Source organism: Carassius carassius, chromosome 14 (assembly GCF_963082965.1).
Source record: "Carassius carassius chromosome 14, fCarCar2.1, whole genome shotgun sequence".
Taxonomy (NCBI): domain Eukaryota; kingdom Metazoa; phylum Chordata; class Actinopteri; order Cypriniformes; family Cyprinidae; genus Carassius; species Carassius carassius.
Window position 1 is genome coordinate 1,852,164 of NC_081768.1, and position 15,303 is coordinate 1,867,466.

The following is a 15,303-nucleotide window of genomic DNA, read 5'->3' on the forward strand; positions in this document are numbered from 1 at the left end:
TTTAGGTAGACTATGTTTATAATCCTGTTCAACTTTTTTGGATTTGGTAACATTAAGTTATTAACATGTTTTAATGTCAGTGATAGTAATATTAATATTCTCAAATATTATTAAGTAAATATTAAGTTTCCATGTTGTTCCCTTCCGAAAATTAACCATTATTTGACTTCGAAAAAAACAAAACAAAACGTGGTTCTTGTAGCAACGGTAACTACAAATTAACCATGGCTTTGATACTTAAAATCGCTTCAAATAATAATTTACGAAGCATTCAGATAATATTTTTGTGGTAATAAAAACAGACCTAAGCAAACAAAAACCTTTTAAAATGCTATAAAATGCATTATAAAAAACAACGAGGCAATAATGATTGTTTAATTAATAATAATTGAATAACACTGTTAAAATACATAATGTAATACAAAATAAACTATTTAGGCACATCAAATAGGCTATTATTACAAATGCCTACAAAGGGCGCTAAAAGGCCTGATAATTGCGGTTTTAACACTTGTAGGATGATCAAATCCTTGTTTAATATTGACCAAACAATTAATTCAAATATCCACTTTATTTTTAATGTGTGGCCCCCTTTTTGTGATAGAAAAGCTAGCCTCTATAATTTCTTCAACAAAAACATGGACATCACCACCCTTACAAAGACTAAACCTTGGTTTTATTTAAGTTAAATTGTCTTTTGTGACATTTCTGAATGCTTGACACTATAAAATCAATCAGACAACTGTATTAGTAAAATCATAGCCATAGGCAACTGTATATCTACAATTGTAATTATTAAAAAATACAATTTAATTTCAATTTAGTTATTTACTTTTATGTTTTATTAATGTTATATTCTGACCCCTATAGTAGGTGTTTTTTATTTTTATTTTTCTTAACTTCCATAATAATTTGGGGAGGGGGCACAACAATACAGTTCTGCTTAGGGCACCCATTTGGCCAGCAGCGGCCCTGGTGACGAGTGACGACGACATGCTAAACCAGAAACATTTAACATTTGCATTCAACAAAAATCATTCAACAAGTGTGTTTTGTCAGGTATTTATGACATTTAACCATATCTGAGATATGTCAAACACTTTTTTTTTACTGAAATGTTGGTTGCACTTTATTTTACAGTACGTGTACTAGCATGTACTCATAGTGTACTTACAGTGTATTTATCTAAGAAAGTTCTGGTAATACAAGGTAACTACATGGGGTAGAGTTAGGTTTAGGGGTAGGTTCAGGGTTAGTACCTAGTTATTACATAGTTATTGTAATTACTATAATAAGTACATAGTATGTACATGAGGAACAGGACTGTAAAATAAAGTGCTACCAAAATGTTTATCAGTAATAATCACAGTAATAATGTGTTATTTAAAAAAAAAAGACTACAATTTTTTGACTAAAGCTAAACTAAAATTAAAAGACTTTTAGTCAACTAAAATTGACTAAGATACCTTGAGTTTTCTTTTGACTAAAACTAGACTAAAATGATGAGATTTTTGGTCGACTAAAACTTGACTAACAAAAAAAGATATGTGAATGACTAAATATGACTAAAACTAACAAGGACATTTGGCACAAGACTAAGACTAAGACTAAATTAAAAATAGGTGACGAAAATAACACTAATTCACACCAAGAATGTAACTACGTTAGCATCCATACCAACAAATGATATAACATTCTGTTTATTCATAATCATTTTTTTAGTCATTTGCCACTTTAAATGCTCATTTTAATCGTGATGGCTGTGGTACGGGCTTCCCTTTTCTAATAGAAATGGAATGACTACAGTTAAAGCTATTGTGGTTTTATTTAGCTATACCTTTATAGTTCTAGTATTTGGTATAGTTATTGTCCTTCATGTAAGTGGGCCTTTAGATCTGAAATATCAGATTTGAACAGTGCTGAGTGTGCCGTGAAAATGTTTTTGATTATACTGAAACCTGGAGATAAAGGTCAGCCGTTATCTTGATGTGTTACACAAACCACTCGTTTTTCCATTGCATTATATGGGCTGGTGTTTCATTGGAAGAGACTTTCAACATGTCAGTGTTGCTTTAAATCAGTTGAGGTTAGCGTGAGATGTTTTTAGATTTGATAAGGGGGATGTTGTTTGCTGACAGGATGCTTGCTGCTCTCGCTTCTTGCTGCTTTGTATATCTGTGTGAGTAGCGTTTCTTTCACACACCTGAGGAGTGATTTTATTTTCCTCAAGATTTGTTCACTGAAGACATTGGTTGAGTGTGGGTAAGTTAGATACTTAAAATGTTTGTTTTATTTTCTTTTATAGTTGTTCAAAGGTTTCATAAGGTTGTCTTATGTTTTTGTGATGAGTCCAGATGACAGATTACTTGTAGGGGTGTAACGATACATGTATTCATATTGAACCGTTTGGTATGAGGATTTCGGTTCGGTACGCATTTTAAACCGAACAATTCGTTGGAGTAATCCTATTAGATTTGGAAAATAAAAGAGCTGAAAGTGTGTGAAATATAATGTTCTCAGTGCCACTGTGCTCAACAAGGCAGCCCAAATGACAACCTCCCCGATAACCTCCCCTTGATAGCCAGAGGAATTGTCAAAAACATCAATTATTGGCAATATTTCAAGGATTTGGCATTTCCATTTAATGTAGTTCTGTTACATTTTTATTTTTATTATGCCTATTATTATTATGAAGTAACTTTTATTATAAAATGTTATTATTGAATGACAATTAATTTGTTCGCAAAACCGCATTACTGACGTGCTGCGAGGATGACAGAAGATAAGGCTATTTACTCCTTAAATAAAATGTATTTTAAAACATGTAATATACAATTAAATTTAGCCCTATAATGAAAATGTTAACGCTGCAGTCATCAATAAAAATCAATGAAATCAAAAGGTTTATTTAGCCTATTTAAAGCACCGACTTTCAAAAACAACCTGTTTAACACAAAATACGTTTCAAATTTTTTCTCACTATGTATGGGTCACAAGAGAAATATTAAGGGAATAAATGAAAATAGTTAGCTATAATACACCGTTATCAGCATATGTTGAAGTAGATTCATCTCGCTGTCTCAGAGAATACACGCTGTCAGATGCAGAAAGGTCTGTCATTCCATTTTTACTTTCACTTTCTGCAGTGAATTAACTGAGATTAAGACGTTCAGTACAGTGCCTTGATTGAGAAATCTGCTAGTTGAATCGGGTCTCACTGTGAAGTCTGTCAATCAGATGTCCATCAGAGTGAGCTTTAAATTTCACCCAAATGTGAATTTCCTGTCAACATTTCTAGGCCCCTTTGATTTCCATGATGTAAAAGAAAATCATGAACACGAAAAATCATGGATTTTCTATAATAAATGCAGAATGTCACAGAATTTGGAAAATTTTTGAGAAATATATTAAAAGTAGAGTTGTACAGTTAATTAAATCACAATATGGTCTAATGTCTGTGAATATATATAAATATATATATATATATATATATATATATAATATAATATATATTCACAATATATATATAAAAGACTAGCTGTTTCAATAAGAATACACACAGAGGCTTGAAGTTCTTTAACAACCAGTCAAATTAAGTTAATCTTAACTTGAACATGGCTATTGTACAGTTGTATGTATATCTCAAACTAATAATAATAATAATATTAAAACCTTATTTAAGGAATAGCACAGTTTTTCTTCCTTGTTTTATTACAGTAAACTTTTGTTGTGCAATGCTTGGTTTGCCAGAAATTAAAAGAAATTAAGTTTTATTTTATTACCTTAAAGAAATAATATATTAAAACTAGAGCTGAAACAACGAATCGATTTAATCGATAAAAATCGATTATTAAAATAGTTGTCAACTAATTTAGTCATCGATTCGTTGCTAAATAACTTTTATTTGCCGTAAGCGGCTCATTTCGTGCATATTTCAAATCTGCGGTGACCAAAGTGTGGCAGTAATGAGCCACCGGAGGTTTTACTCAGCCAGTACAACAGGAGAAGTAGCGAATAGCCAATAGCTGGCCTCGTTTTATGTCACGTGCTTCCCGAACAGCGTCTCTGCAGCATTTAGCGGGATGTGGGAGACTGGGAGTAATTTACTTTGAGCCTTCAAAAAAGAAGAGTAACCTGTAAACTCTGCACTACTGAACTGTTTAAGGGGACGTTCACATATCGCGTCTTTTGCGCGCTCATGTTCGTTATTTCCAACACCGCACCGCATCGAGTTAAAAACATTTAAACTTTTCAGAATGCTGCAAGCGCATCGCGGGTCATGTGACAAGAACTAACCAATCAGCTTCATCCTTTCCCGTAACAACGTTAAAAGCTCAGTCAAGATGAAAGGAACAGCTGATCATAGTTGTATATGGATTTCCATTTTGAAATAAATTTAGTAGCAGAGCTACTGCAAGCGATTTTTTGAGCTGCAAATCCATTTATCCTTTGCTGAAATTTCCGCGTCTTCAAGGAGAGAGCACGTCATGGTTGCTTATCAAAGGCAGACGCCTCAGGGGCGCTTCTGCGCGAGCGCTTTGGAAAGAAGGAGAAAGCGGCGCGCCTAGCGTTTTCCACGCGTTTTTAGGCACGATATGTGAACGGCCCCTAAGCCTTTTATTTGTGCAGATTCTCCAGTACAATGTTGTTTGCAAATGTTTAGTCGTAAAAGCTGATAACACTGCTTTTTAACAGTTAACATTTAAAGCTTTACAAACATGTTCTGTGATCAGTTTGTCGTTTAACAGTTCAAAATTCAGTCGTGCAGCCTAATTATGACTGAATGAGAGAGGTAAATGTTTAAAGATATTTGAAATGCACTTTTTTTCTAAGTATTCACTGCTCTTTTTCACACAGCAGGTTTTTTGTGTGTGTCCTATTTTTTTTTCTGGACAACCTTCTGATGGATTTTACTTTAAATTGTGAGTTCCATTCAGGTTTCATGCCACTGGCACTTTATTCGAAGGATTGTTTACAATTTCACAGCAAAAGCTATAAAGCTGTTTCCCAGTAAATAATAAAATACAATGCACTGCAATCTTATTCTGTTTTATCCTTATTCTTCGTGAAAATATGTTCTGAAAGATTCCTTAATAAGCTTCGTTCAGGATGTTAAACTACTTTAGGAGCTCTAAGGACTGCCATGGTGAAAACATTATTTTAAATCTCCTTGTGAAATTTGCTAGAGTATGGGTCAGTGTTCTGATTGCAGAAGAGTTCGACAAAGGATTACTAACACAATAAAACAACTCCAGGTATATTTTTGATTAGGATATAACAGTGCAAAATGGTTAAAATCTCTTTAAAATCTATGCTGAAGGATAAAGACCATTTATTAATAATTTACTTGGGGAAAAAATGGAAAAAGCTAAAATATAAGTACATAAACCGATTAATCGATTAATCGTAAAAATAATCGACAGATTAATCTATTATCAAAATAATCGTTAGTTGCAGCCCTAATTAAAACGTTTTATGCCTTCATTTCACTCCGTTTTTATAAGTCTGTATTAAATCATAAATCCAGGAAATTTAAATCAGATATCAAACAATAAATAAAAAAAAAACATTTCATAGGGCCTTATTTTTGTGTTAAAAAATAAATAAATAAATTGTTAGTGTTTAATGAATTTAATTGCTTAGGTATTGTTGATTATTAAATATAATTTTACAATTGAAATGGAAATAAAATGTACTCACCTATATGTTGTTGCAAACAGTGATTTTAGGACGCACAAAATATTGGGACAGGATTTTGATCCAGATTGGAATTAATGGCTGTACAGTAGATAAGGGATAATTTGATATTCTGATTGGCCAATACTTCAGATCTTTACTTTGGTAATATGTCTTGTGTTTCATTTTGGGTCACATGTCCTGTGGTGTGGAGTGGAGTGCAATGAACCTCCATCAGCATCTCAGTTCATCGTCTTTAATCTGAAACATGGGTTTTTAATATTTGCATCAACTGATTGATCTCATCAGATCTTTCTCTGAAAAACCAGCAGTTATGACTCATGAGAAAACAAATTCTTTGTGTGTGAACCTGTATGTCTATTGCTGTATGTGTATTGCTTTGCTCGAAATCTTTAAATCTACATCTCCAGTGCTAATTATGTGAGTTCACCCTTAAATCTGCCACTGGCATTTCTAAATCACGTTTAAGCAATCGTTTGGTTCAACATCCTGCATTTCTGCTTTTGTGAAATCTAGCGTGAGCCTCGCATCTATACTTTCCACAAACTCCCCACTTACCGGCAGATTGCACATTTTGCTCATTTTGCAAGTTAATTGACTCAGTGCTTTGAATAATTCATCTTTCTCTCTGGTGAGTCACGTTTCTACTGCTGGATGTGATATGATAGATGCTCTTTTCAACTAGAGGTTGCTCTGACTCATTTTAACCAGTCAACTAGTTGTTCAAAAAAGTCATTGTCTTGTTGCCAGCTCAATGTTTAATTTATGTAAATGAATTCAGATTTTGTGTTCAGCTTCACCAGTGTTTGAAGTCAACTTGAATTAGTTTCTACTCCAAATTAACTTTGAACATTTTTGAAAACAAATTCACTGTATTTTCTTGTGTAATTGGAAATATGTTTGGCTCTTACAGATGCTATGCCAAGGTATTTTCACTGGGAGTCAGTTTGTGGTCAAAAAAGCACAGTATGGTACCACCCTACTGTGTGTGTGTTTCCATCATACTGCTCAGCCCTCATCTGAAATCATCTGACAGGCATGTAAACGTGTGTATACATGTTTGTTTGGCTGGCATCTCTATGTTGTTTAGTTTTACTTCTGCAGTCCATCATTCTGTTTCCTGGATAAATGGGGAACTCAAAATTTTTCTAATGATGTTCATCATAAAACAGACCAAATTAGATCAGTCACTCACACAGTGTTACACAAAATGTTACACGATACACGGCAGACTCGCTTCTCATAGCTCATGGGGCACAAATTTATAAATAACTTTAAAGACAATCTATGCAACTTTACAGATCACTACATATTAGGGCTGCATAGCCAATTCATTTATATAAATCGATAACAATTATTAATTACATAATTTCCTTGATAAAATTATATGAAGAGCTTTATGTATGTTTGATAATGTGTGTTCATGTGTGTTACACAGGCCATTTATCTGCTTAGATCAAAGTTTAAAATGCCACGCAGAAACAGAAAGACCAGTAAATGACCAGGAAATGACACACAGTATTAAGATTCATTCCGTCCAACTTTTGAATTGGGTAATTTTTATAAATTCAGAATATACAATAAAATGCAATTTTAATAATACCGCTTATCTTGTTAAAATTATTAACATTTGCATATTCTGCAAGGGGTATGTGTATGTGTGTGTGTGTGTATATCTATGTATGTATGTGTGTGTGTTAGAGGTCGACCGATTTATCAGTTTTGCCGATTAATCAGCACCGATAGTTCATTGGTAGAACAATCGGTTATCGACAAAAATCCCTGCCGATAGTTTTCCGCGTTTCGTCCTTTGCTGGAGCGGCTGATAGTTTCCCTGGTTGGGTCTGTTGCTGCAGCGGCTGAGAAGGCTCTCTTTTCATTATACAGTGTGAGAGCGGCCTCTAGTGGCTGAAATCACTGACAGCACATGCTCTTTGTTTAGACACAGCTGCACGTGGAACAATGCGATCTTCAGACAGAAAATACTGATGCGCCGTTCACATAGTTTTCCATTAAATTACATTATATTCGCCCCGAATAGTTGTTAATGTACATAATGAATTGTATATTGAGCATTTCCATCTAAACGTTTGTCTTTCTGTGGCCCTAAAAAAGTCTTTATGCTTAATTTATAGAGCTATAATATAGATCGCTCTTTCCGTTTGCTACGTTTTTTTAAACACTGAACTTCAAACTTATCTTTGGCTCATTGTTCATTCTTGAAGTCAACTTGTGTCCGTTAGTGAATAAATAAACTGTTAGACCGCTGCACGAGTTGAACGAGACTCAACCGGAGTGTGTGTGACCCCGGTGAGTTCTCCTAGACTCAGCGCTGCTCTTTTATTTTGATTAGATGATCACTTGAGTGTTCAATAACAGAAGCAGTTCAAGTGTGAGAGTATACATTGTGCTTACTCACACTTGAAAATTTAAATAACAGAATTTGGGAATAAATAAAAATTAAACAGATTTTAGATTTATTAGAGTGTGGTAATTTCAACATTTACTATTACTATTACAGTTATTATTATTATTATTATTATTATTATTATTATTATTATTATTACTACTACTACTGTTTATTTTCAGGATCCATTTTAAAAAAAAAACTCTCGGTTAATTAATCGGTATCGGCCAGTGTGGTCCAGCCTAGCTATCGGTATCGGCAAAATCCAATATCGGTCGACCTCTAGTGTGTGTGTGTGTGTGTGTGTGTGTGTGTGTATATAAAAAAACAAACAAACAAAAAAAAAAAAAATATATATATATATATTAGGGGTGACCCCAAATAGTCGACAAATAGTCTCACAGTCGAATATTCGCGGGCTATTATGATTACGCTATTCTGACTATATGTGAGCGCTCAAATGTCTGATTTCACATAGAACTTGCGGTTTTCTCCTAATAAGTTAATATACAGCCTATTATGATAAAGCCGTAAATAAGATTCTGAAAAAAAAGAAGCTTCAAATATTTTAAAGTGCGTGAATAAATCCAAGCTCCCCTATAGATTATAGTCAAGCGCTTCATTGTAGTACTACGGTGATATCTCTTCACCGCACAGCACGAGCAGGACAAACAACAAAGCAGAATATTAAAGGGGAAGTCGTGGCCTAATGGTTAGAGAGTCGGACTCCCAATCGAAAGGTTGTGAGTTCGAGTCCCGGGCCGGCAGGAATTGTGGGTGGGGGGAGTGCACGTACAGTTTTCTCTCCACCTTCAATACCACGACTTAGGTGCCCTTGAGCAAGGCATCGGACCCCCAACTGCTCCCCGGGCGCCGCAGCATAAATGGCTGCCCACTGCTCCGGGTGTGTGTTCACAGTGTGTGTGTGTGTGTTCACTGCTCTGTGTGTGTGTGCACTTCGGATGGGTTAAATGCAGAGCACAAATTCTGAGTATGGGTCACCATACTAGGCTGAATGTCACGTCACTTTCACTTAATAACTATGACTGAACTGTCACACCCATACCATTATAATCAGAACACCATTATAATAAAACGCTGTGAATTTTTAGTTTAGCTGCCATGTTTCTGCACATTGTTTCGTGAAGAACGCGTCCAAAAATTCAGTTAATTCAGAGCCGCACAGACATATTCATTTGCATTCGTGCTCTTTTTGCAAATAGCCTATAAATCCTAATATTAACGTTATGTTGTATAAATAACGAAGCGTATTCTATATGAAATTATGAGTTTAATCCCATTGATTAAAAACATGATATCAAATGCTCACTCTACTGGTCATCTTCAGCGCACACATGAAATAACTGTTCAATAAATGAATAATTTTTCCAAAGTTGCCCTATGGAACCTACTCATTTTTAGTGCACAAATATGATGTTTACATTTCTTTGAAACTCTCTGTTTTACTGTACATGCAAACTAAGGGTTGAGTTGTTTTCTGCATGCTGCACAAGCTTGAACTTTACTTTTAATGTTTTGATCTAATCCTTGACATCAGATCTGTACACTCCCGAGTTCACGTACAGAACACTGCAAGCAAAAACAAGATCTGCTTTTTGACAACAGAAGGAAAATGACACTTCTGCAAACCTACTGTTGTTATTCTGTGACCGGCTCAAGTTAACAGTGCCAACGCTAACATGTGTGACTTCCTGTGCTGCATGCATGTATGAGCGATGGATACGGGGTGAGAACGTGTTAATTAGATGCTGGCCAGTTTCCCTGCCAGGCTCATGAAAACATATGATCCGCGGCAGTCTCTCGACTAATGAACTAGTGTTAAACTGACTCAAACCCAGATAATGAACTGAGAAAAGTTTGTTCTTTGAAAACATGTGCATGTGAAGTCTTGAACATCAAATGTAGTTTTGTGCAATAGTGTGTGCAATTACTATTGACAATTGAAAGCTTCAGCATTTCTTGTTAGTGATGCACCGATCTTGATTTTTCCTTTTGCAGATGTTTTACAAGCAAATGAGCTGATTCTAAAACAGGGTTTTTTTAAATATTTAATTTTATGATTTTAAGCAACCGGTGACAAAAATTCAAATTTGGGAAATTCTGATCCATTGTGACCTCTTGGAAAACACTGTAAATAAGACTTGAGAAGGACAGCAGAGTCTGGATCATTACAGTCATGAGACTACTGCTGCGTCCAAAGCCAAATACTTCACAGTAGCTACTACATTTGGTTTGAAACTTGGTTTGTGACTGTAACAAATGAGAGTACATTCTATGTAGTATTAATGAAATTTGCACATACTACATAACCATAGTCTGTGGTGTATATTTTAATTCTCAGATTTTTGTAGATCATTTGTCTCAGGGGTTTTAGATTTAGTTTTAGTAGTCAGCACCTGCTGTTAGATGTAAGCACTTGTTTTGAAGGGCTCTTAGAAGTGTTAAAAGTGCATTTTTCTGTCTGTTATTTTGATGTCACAGCTCAAGATAGTCACTATAGTGAGAGTTTGAGACAGCGTTTGTTCTAGCAGAGAGCCTTTCAGTGTGGACTTTTCATTTTCATTTTCCTGCATCTCCAGAGTGATTTGTCACATCATATTTAGAGCTCAGGTGATTGGTTCAAAAATCTGTATGTGGAACGTAAGTGACAGTAAAAGATCCCTGTGAGCAGAAGAAATTTGCATCCCTTGATCTGTTTGTTCAGTCAGATTGAACCTTGATTTGATTCTGCATGAACTTCTCTTTCTCTTAAATTAGTTAGAGCTCCATCCACCTTGCCTTCCTGTATCTGTCCTTTTTGTTTAATTTTAGTTTTCCTGTCATGTTCATCTTCTGTTCGTCTCATCTCATCTGTCTCTTTTTCTCCTGTGTCCCGTGTTCCAGCCTCTCGCTGTACATTGAGTCCCTCACCATCATCTTCTGCTCTGGTTCAGATAGTGGGACCCTGACTGTCTGGTGAGTGTCTGAAACCTGCAGAAGGTCATGACCTCTGCCACCTTCAATAACCCTGCCTTGAAAGTGTATGGACACTAGATTAAAGTGTGTTAAACTGGTTCAAATAGACTGATGCTTGTGGTCTGTAGCTTGCTATTTTGGGATATCTTAGAATATTTTAAGGGAACAACCCCCCCCCCCCCCCCCAAAAAATAATTTTTTGGGTTGGAATATGACCCTTGATGTGTTCTTGATAGCTTTCATGAGATTCACATGTTATTTTTGTATTTATTTATTTACTACCGGGGATTGAAACATGACATGGTATGTTCTCGGACAGGTTTCATGAGATTCATTCATTTAGACCAAGATAGTATGTCATCTGAAGCACAGCCACAAGTGAAGATTATTATAAAGGGGTTATTTGAGGTGACTGCACATGAAAACTAGGAAGTGTTTTGTTTGCACACAGCAGTTGAAACAGGTCTGTAGAGTCTGTAGGAAACTGAGCCACTGACATAAGCTCTAGACATGATTTTACTGTCATTTTGAGAGATGATTGATGATTTCTATCACAATATTACCTGAATAATGCAGAAAGCAGAACATATGAGATAAAAATCCGGTTAAAAGTGCATATTTCCTCTTGTTTTGGGGCTGATGACTTGATTGTGTTTTTGACAGTTAGTTATTTTTGAGATTCACACAGAACAGACTTCATGTTTGTGATTAATGTGTGTAATTACATTGTACAATAACATTGTATAATTTTTTTAATTGTTTTGGTTTGGCACTTAATTTTTTAACAGAATTAATTGATTCATTAATTGTGTGTGGTTGTAGGTTTGCAAAGGGGTGGAACATTTCTGGTAAATTTCTATAACGCTGCAGAATTTTTGGAATCTTTGGAGGATTTTGGGGAAATTTACTGGAAAATTTCTGCTACTTTGCAACCCTATGTGGTTGTATATTCTGCCGTGATTATTAACCAAAACGTAATAATTTCAGTTTTTCAGTGATGAGTTTGTAAGTGATGAAGCTGTCAGTGCAGCAGTTAAAGGACTGATCAAAGGATCTCAGTCAGCCATTGTTACCTTTGTTTTTTTTTGTCGGTTTTGTCCATATGAAATGCTTTTGTAGAAGCTGTGTATTAGTGAAGTGACAACTGCAGACGTGCCCATGCGGTCAGACAGCTGGAGGATCAGTCAAGCCTGTGACCGCATTAACACATCCCCCACGGTTACCAGTTAAAAGGGTCAGGTGACCACTCAATCTGCAAATGCAAATCCTGGGAAGATCAGACATTCCATACATGCCTGTGATTTCTGATGTATAGGTATTACATCATTGAAATGATGGATCATTAAGATTAATACAAGACTATATATATATATATGAATATAAATGATTATTATTATTGGTAGTAGTAGTAGTATTAATATAACTTACTGTATTTTGTAATTTTATATATATATATATATATATATATATATATATATATATATATATATATATATATATATATATATATATTAAATTTTGTTAAAATATGAACTTTCTTGACCGATTTCATGTGATTATGCATATCATTGATTGAAATATGACCCTTAACAAGTCATTGACAGACTTCATGAGATTCATTTATACTACTGTTATGAAAGAACCTCACAAAACCAGTTAAGAATTTTTCAAGGGTCATATTTTAACTCAAAATAAAAACAAACAAATCAATAATAAAAATAAATGTATGATTTATTTATCTATCTTTTCTTGATTTCTTTCTATTATTTTATTGGTAGTATGTGTAGTGTGTGATGTGAGGCACAGCCGTGCTCATGAAGAGCGTCTGGCCTCTTACTCACTCGCTCATGTGAGTGGAAGTTGATCCATGTAATGTGATTATTCTGTGTCTTTACCAGTAAATGGAGAAACAGAGATGTCTTTGGGTGTTCTGAGTTGTCCCTGGTCGACTGAATGAAGGAAAAGACTTGTGATCAAAACTGGCCTAAGGCAATGCGTGTCTCATTTTGATACGTTTGTGTAAAAGTATAATACATTTATTGCTCGTTTAATGTGCTACTAAATTCACAAAGCAAAGCTGCCATACAAAAGCATTTTTCTTGTGCTTGTTCAATTAAATCAGCATTATTTTTACCATCATTCAAAAGTTATATGTTTGAACAAACTCCTAACCAACCGTCTATACTAAACTGTGCTTTCTTCAGAAAATACAAACATCTAATTTGTCTGTGAAATCAAATCTTCTTCATAACAGAGATGTATATTGTTGTTTTTCTCTGATTTCAGGTCAGTCTTCAGTGTTTGGAGAGTTTTCTCTGCACGTTTCACTGTGTGCGGCAACTCAGTGACCCGAGAGCAAAGGATGCGCTCAAATTCTGGTAAGCAGTCTTCTTTTTCAAGATGATCCAGACGTCTTAAGTGTCTTCAGTCGACAGCTTGTGCTCAAACAAATGGCTACTCAAAAAATTGAGAAAATCATGTTTTCTTTTGATCAAGTCAAGCAGAATTTTGAATAACATCTTTGTTGTTTCACTGAAAATCATCAGTTTGTTTTTGTCACTTAATAAAAACACTGACTCGCTTCATCTTTGAGCTATTTTAAGCACAGATCGCAGTTCCTGATCAGTGTTTCTAATTAATTTATTTATTTTGTGTGTGTGTGTGTGTAATTTACCCAATTACAAATTTGCCCTCAGTCAGTTGAACTGTTTAGATGAACTAAAATCATAGCAAGCTGCGACAGAGCTCATTGTGTTGAGAGAAGCTGATCGTTTGAGGCGAGTGATAAAAGACTTTCTTTCTCTGGCAAAGTGGCTACATGCCGTATGCTCAATTAAGAGTGTTTTCTCAGCTCCTAATCTTTATCTTGTGATAATGTGCAGTTCCTGGAACTTTAGCCGAGACACATGAACTGGACCAATCTACAGCCTATAAGTGTGCGATTATTGCATATGAAACCCTTTGACCCTGTTCAAAACTTTTATCTGATTTGAGTGAGATAATAAAGTAATTGCTTTGTTAGAGCAATAGTTCACCTAGAAATTAGAAGTTGGCTGAATTATTCACACTTTTGTTCTTGCAAACTTGTCTGATTTTCCATGGATATTGAATCATTTTTCCTCTGTCCCATGTTACCATAGGCATACTGGCAAACTGGGGCAGGGAGATACTGGGAAAGTGGGACAGCATATCAAGTTATGAGTTTATTATTAACTTGCATAGCAATTGTAATGATAATAAAATGGGAGTGTAGTGCAGTGTACATAATATAGGGTGTTTACATGTGTTTATTGCCCAGAGTATTTGCATTTCATTAAATATACTGTGCTTAACATTTATTAGACCCCCACCCAATGTAAGTTTTGTGCTACATCTGCTCTAAACTAACAGTACTGGTGATTACCAAATTCATTTTTTATGTTCCTGTAATGGTTAATCCACCAGTATGTTTAAGCTTTTCAGCCATAGTAGAGTTTTTGGGTTATTTGGTATGAATAAAGTCTATTTACTGTAGTTGTTTCAGTTTGTCATTTGCCTAATAAATGACAATAAACTGCTTAGTTTTAGATTAGATTTCTAATATATTTGTGTTTTCTCTTTATTATGACAGGTGGTCTAATAAATATAAGCACTGTATTTCAGAATCAATTTCTTAGTGTTTTATTGTCTTATTATATTGTCATATAATTATTCATTCATTATTGTCCCGGTATGAAAATATTACTTGGAAAAAAATTTACTTAATATTTCTTAATTTTGCTTTTGACTGAGGTAAGGGACATTGGAAACAATTTACAAGTTTTCGTTTTTTATAACATTATCAAAAAGGAACACAAAAGAAGATATTTTGAAGAAAAGACACTGGACCTCATTGACTTTAATTGTATGATCAAATACAACACTTTTCATATACATTTTTTCTCTTGCTTTCTTTAGTTGGAAACAAATGAAGTCCTTTGGGTTTGGAACAACATTAGTAAAAGATGAGAGAACATTAACTTTAACATTTGTTGATAAAATACAACTGGTTATCGTTAGTTCATGCTGGCTCAGATGTAACTTTTGATTTTAATAATGTACTGTATTAGTAAATGCTGAAATTAACATTAACTAAGACTAATAAATGCTTCATATTAACTAATGTAGTATACATGTACATGTAGTTCAGTTTGAAAATAACTGTATTTAACAAGATGGAGTTCAAGCATGTTTATATTTACTCG

General features: G+C 34.5%; 1 protein-coding gene across 4 annotated transcripts in view; it reads left to right on the top strand.

The window, feature by feature from the left end:
• lyst (lysosomal trafficking regulator) overlaps nucleotides 1-15,303 on the top strand; it is a 98,258-nt gene that overhangs the window by 7,718 nt on the left and 75,237 nt on the right. For 2 of the 4 annotated variants that reach the window (XM_059565665.1, XM_059565666.1), the window contains exon 2: nucleotides 13,367-13,458. In XM_059565665.1, coding sequence (XP_059421648.1) covers nucleotides 13,367-13,458 — 92 coding nt within the window. Of the gene's footprint in view, nucleotides 1-2,166; nucleotides 2,263-6,309; nucleotides 6,329-13,366; nucleotides 13,459-15,303 lie in introns of those variants that run through there. The other 2 variants (XM_059565667.1, XM_059565668.1) reach the window with 2 other exon arrangements.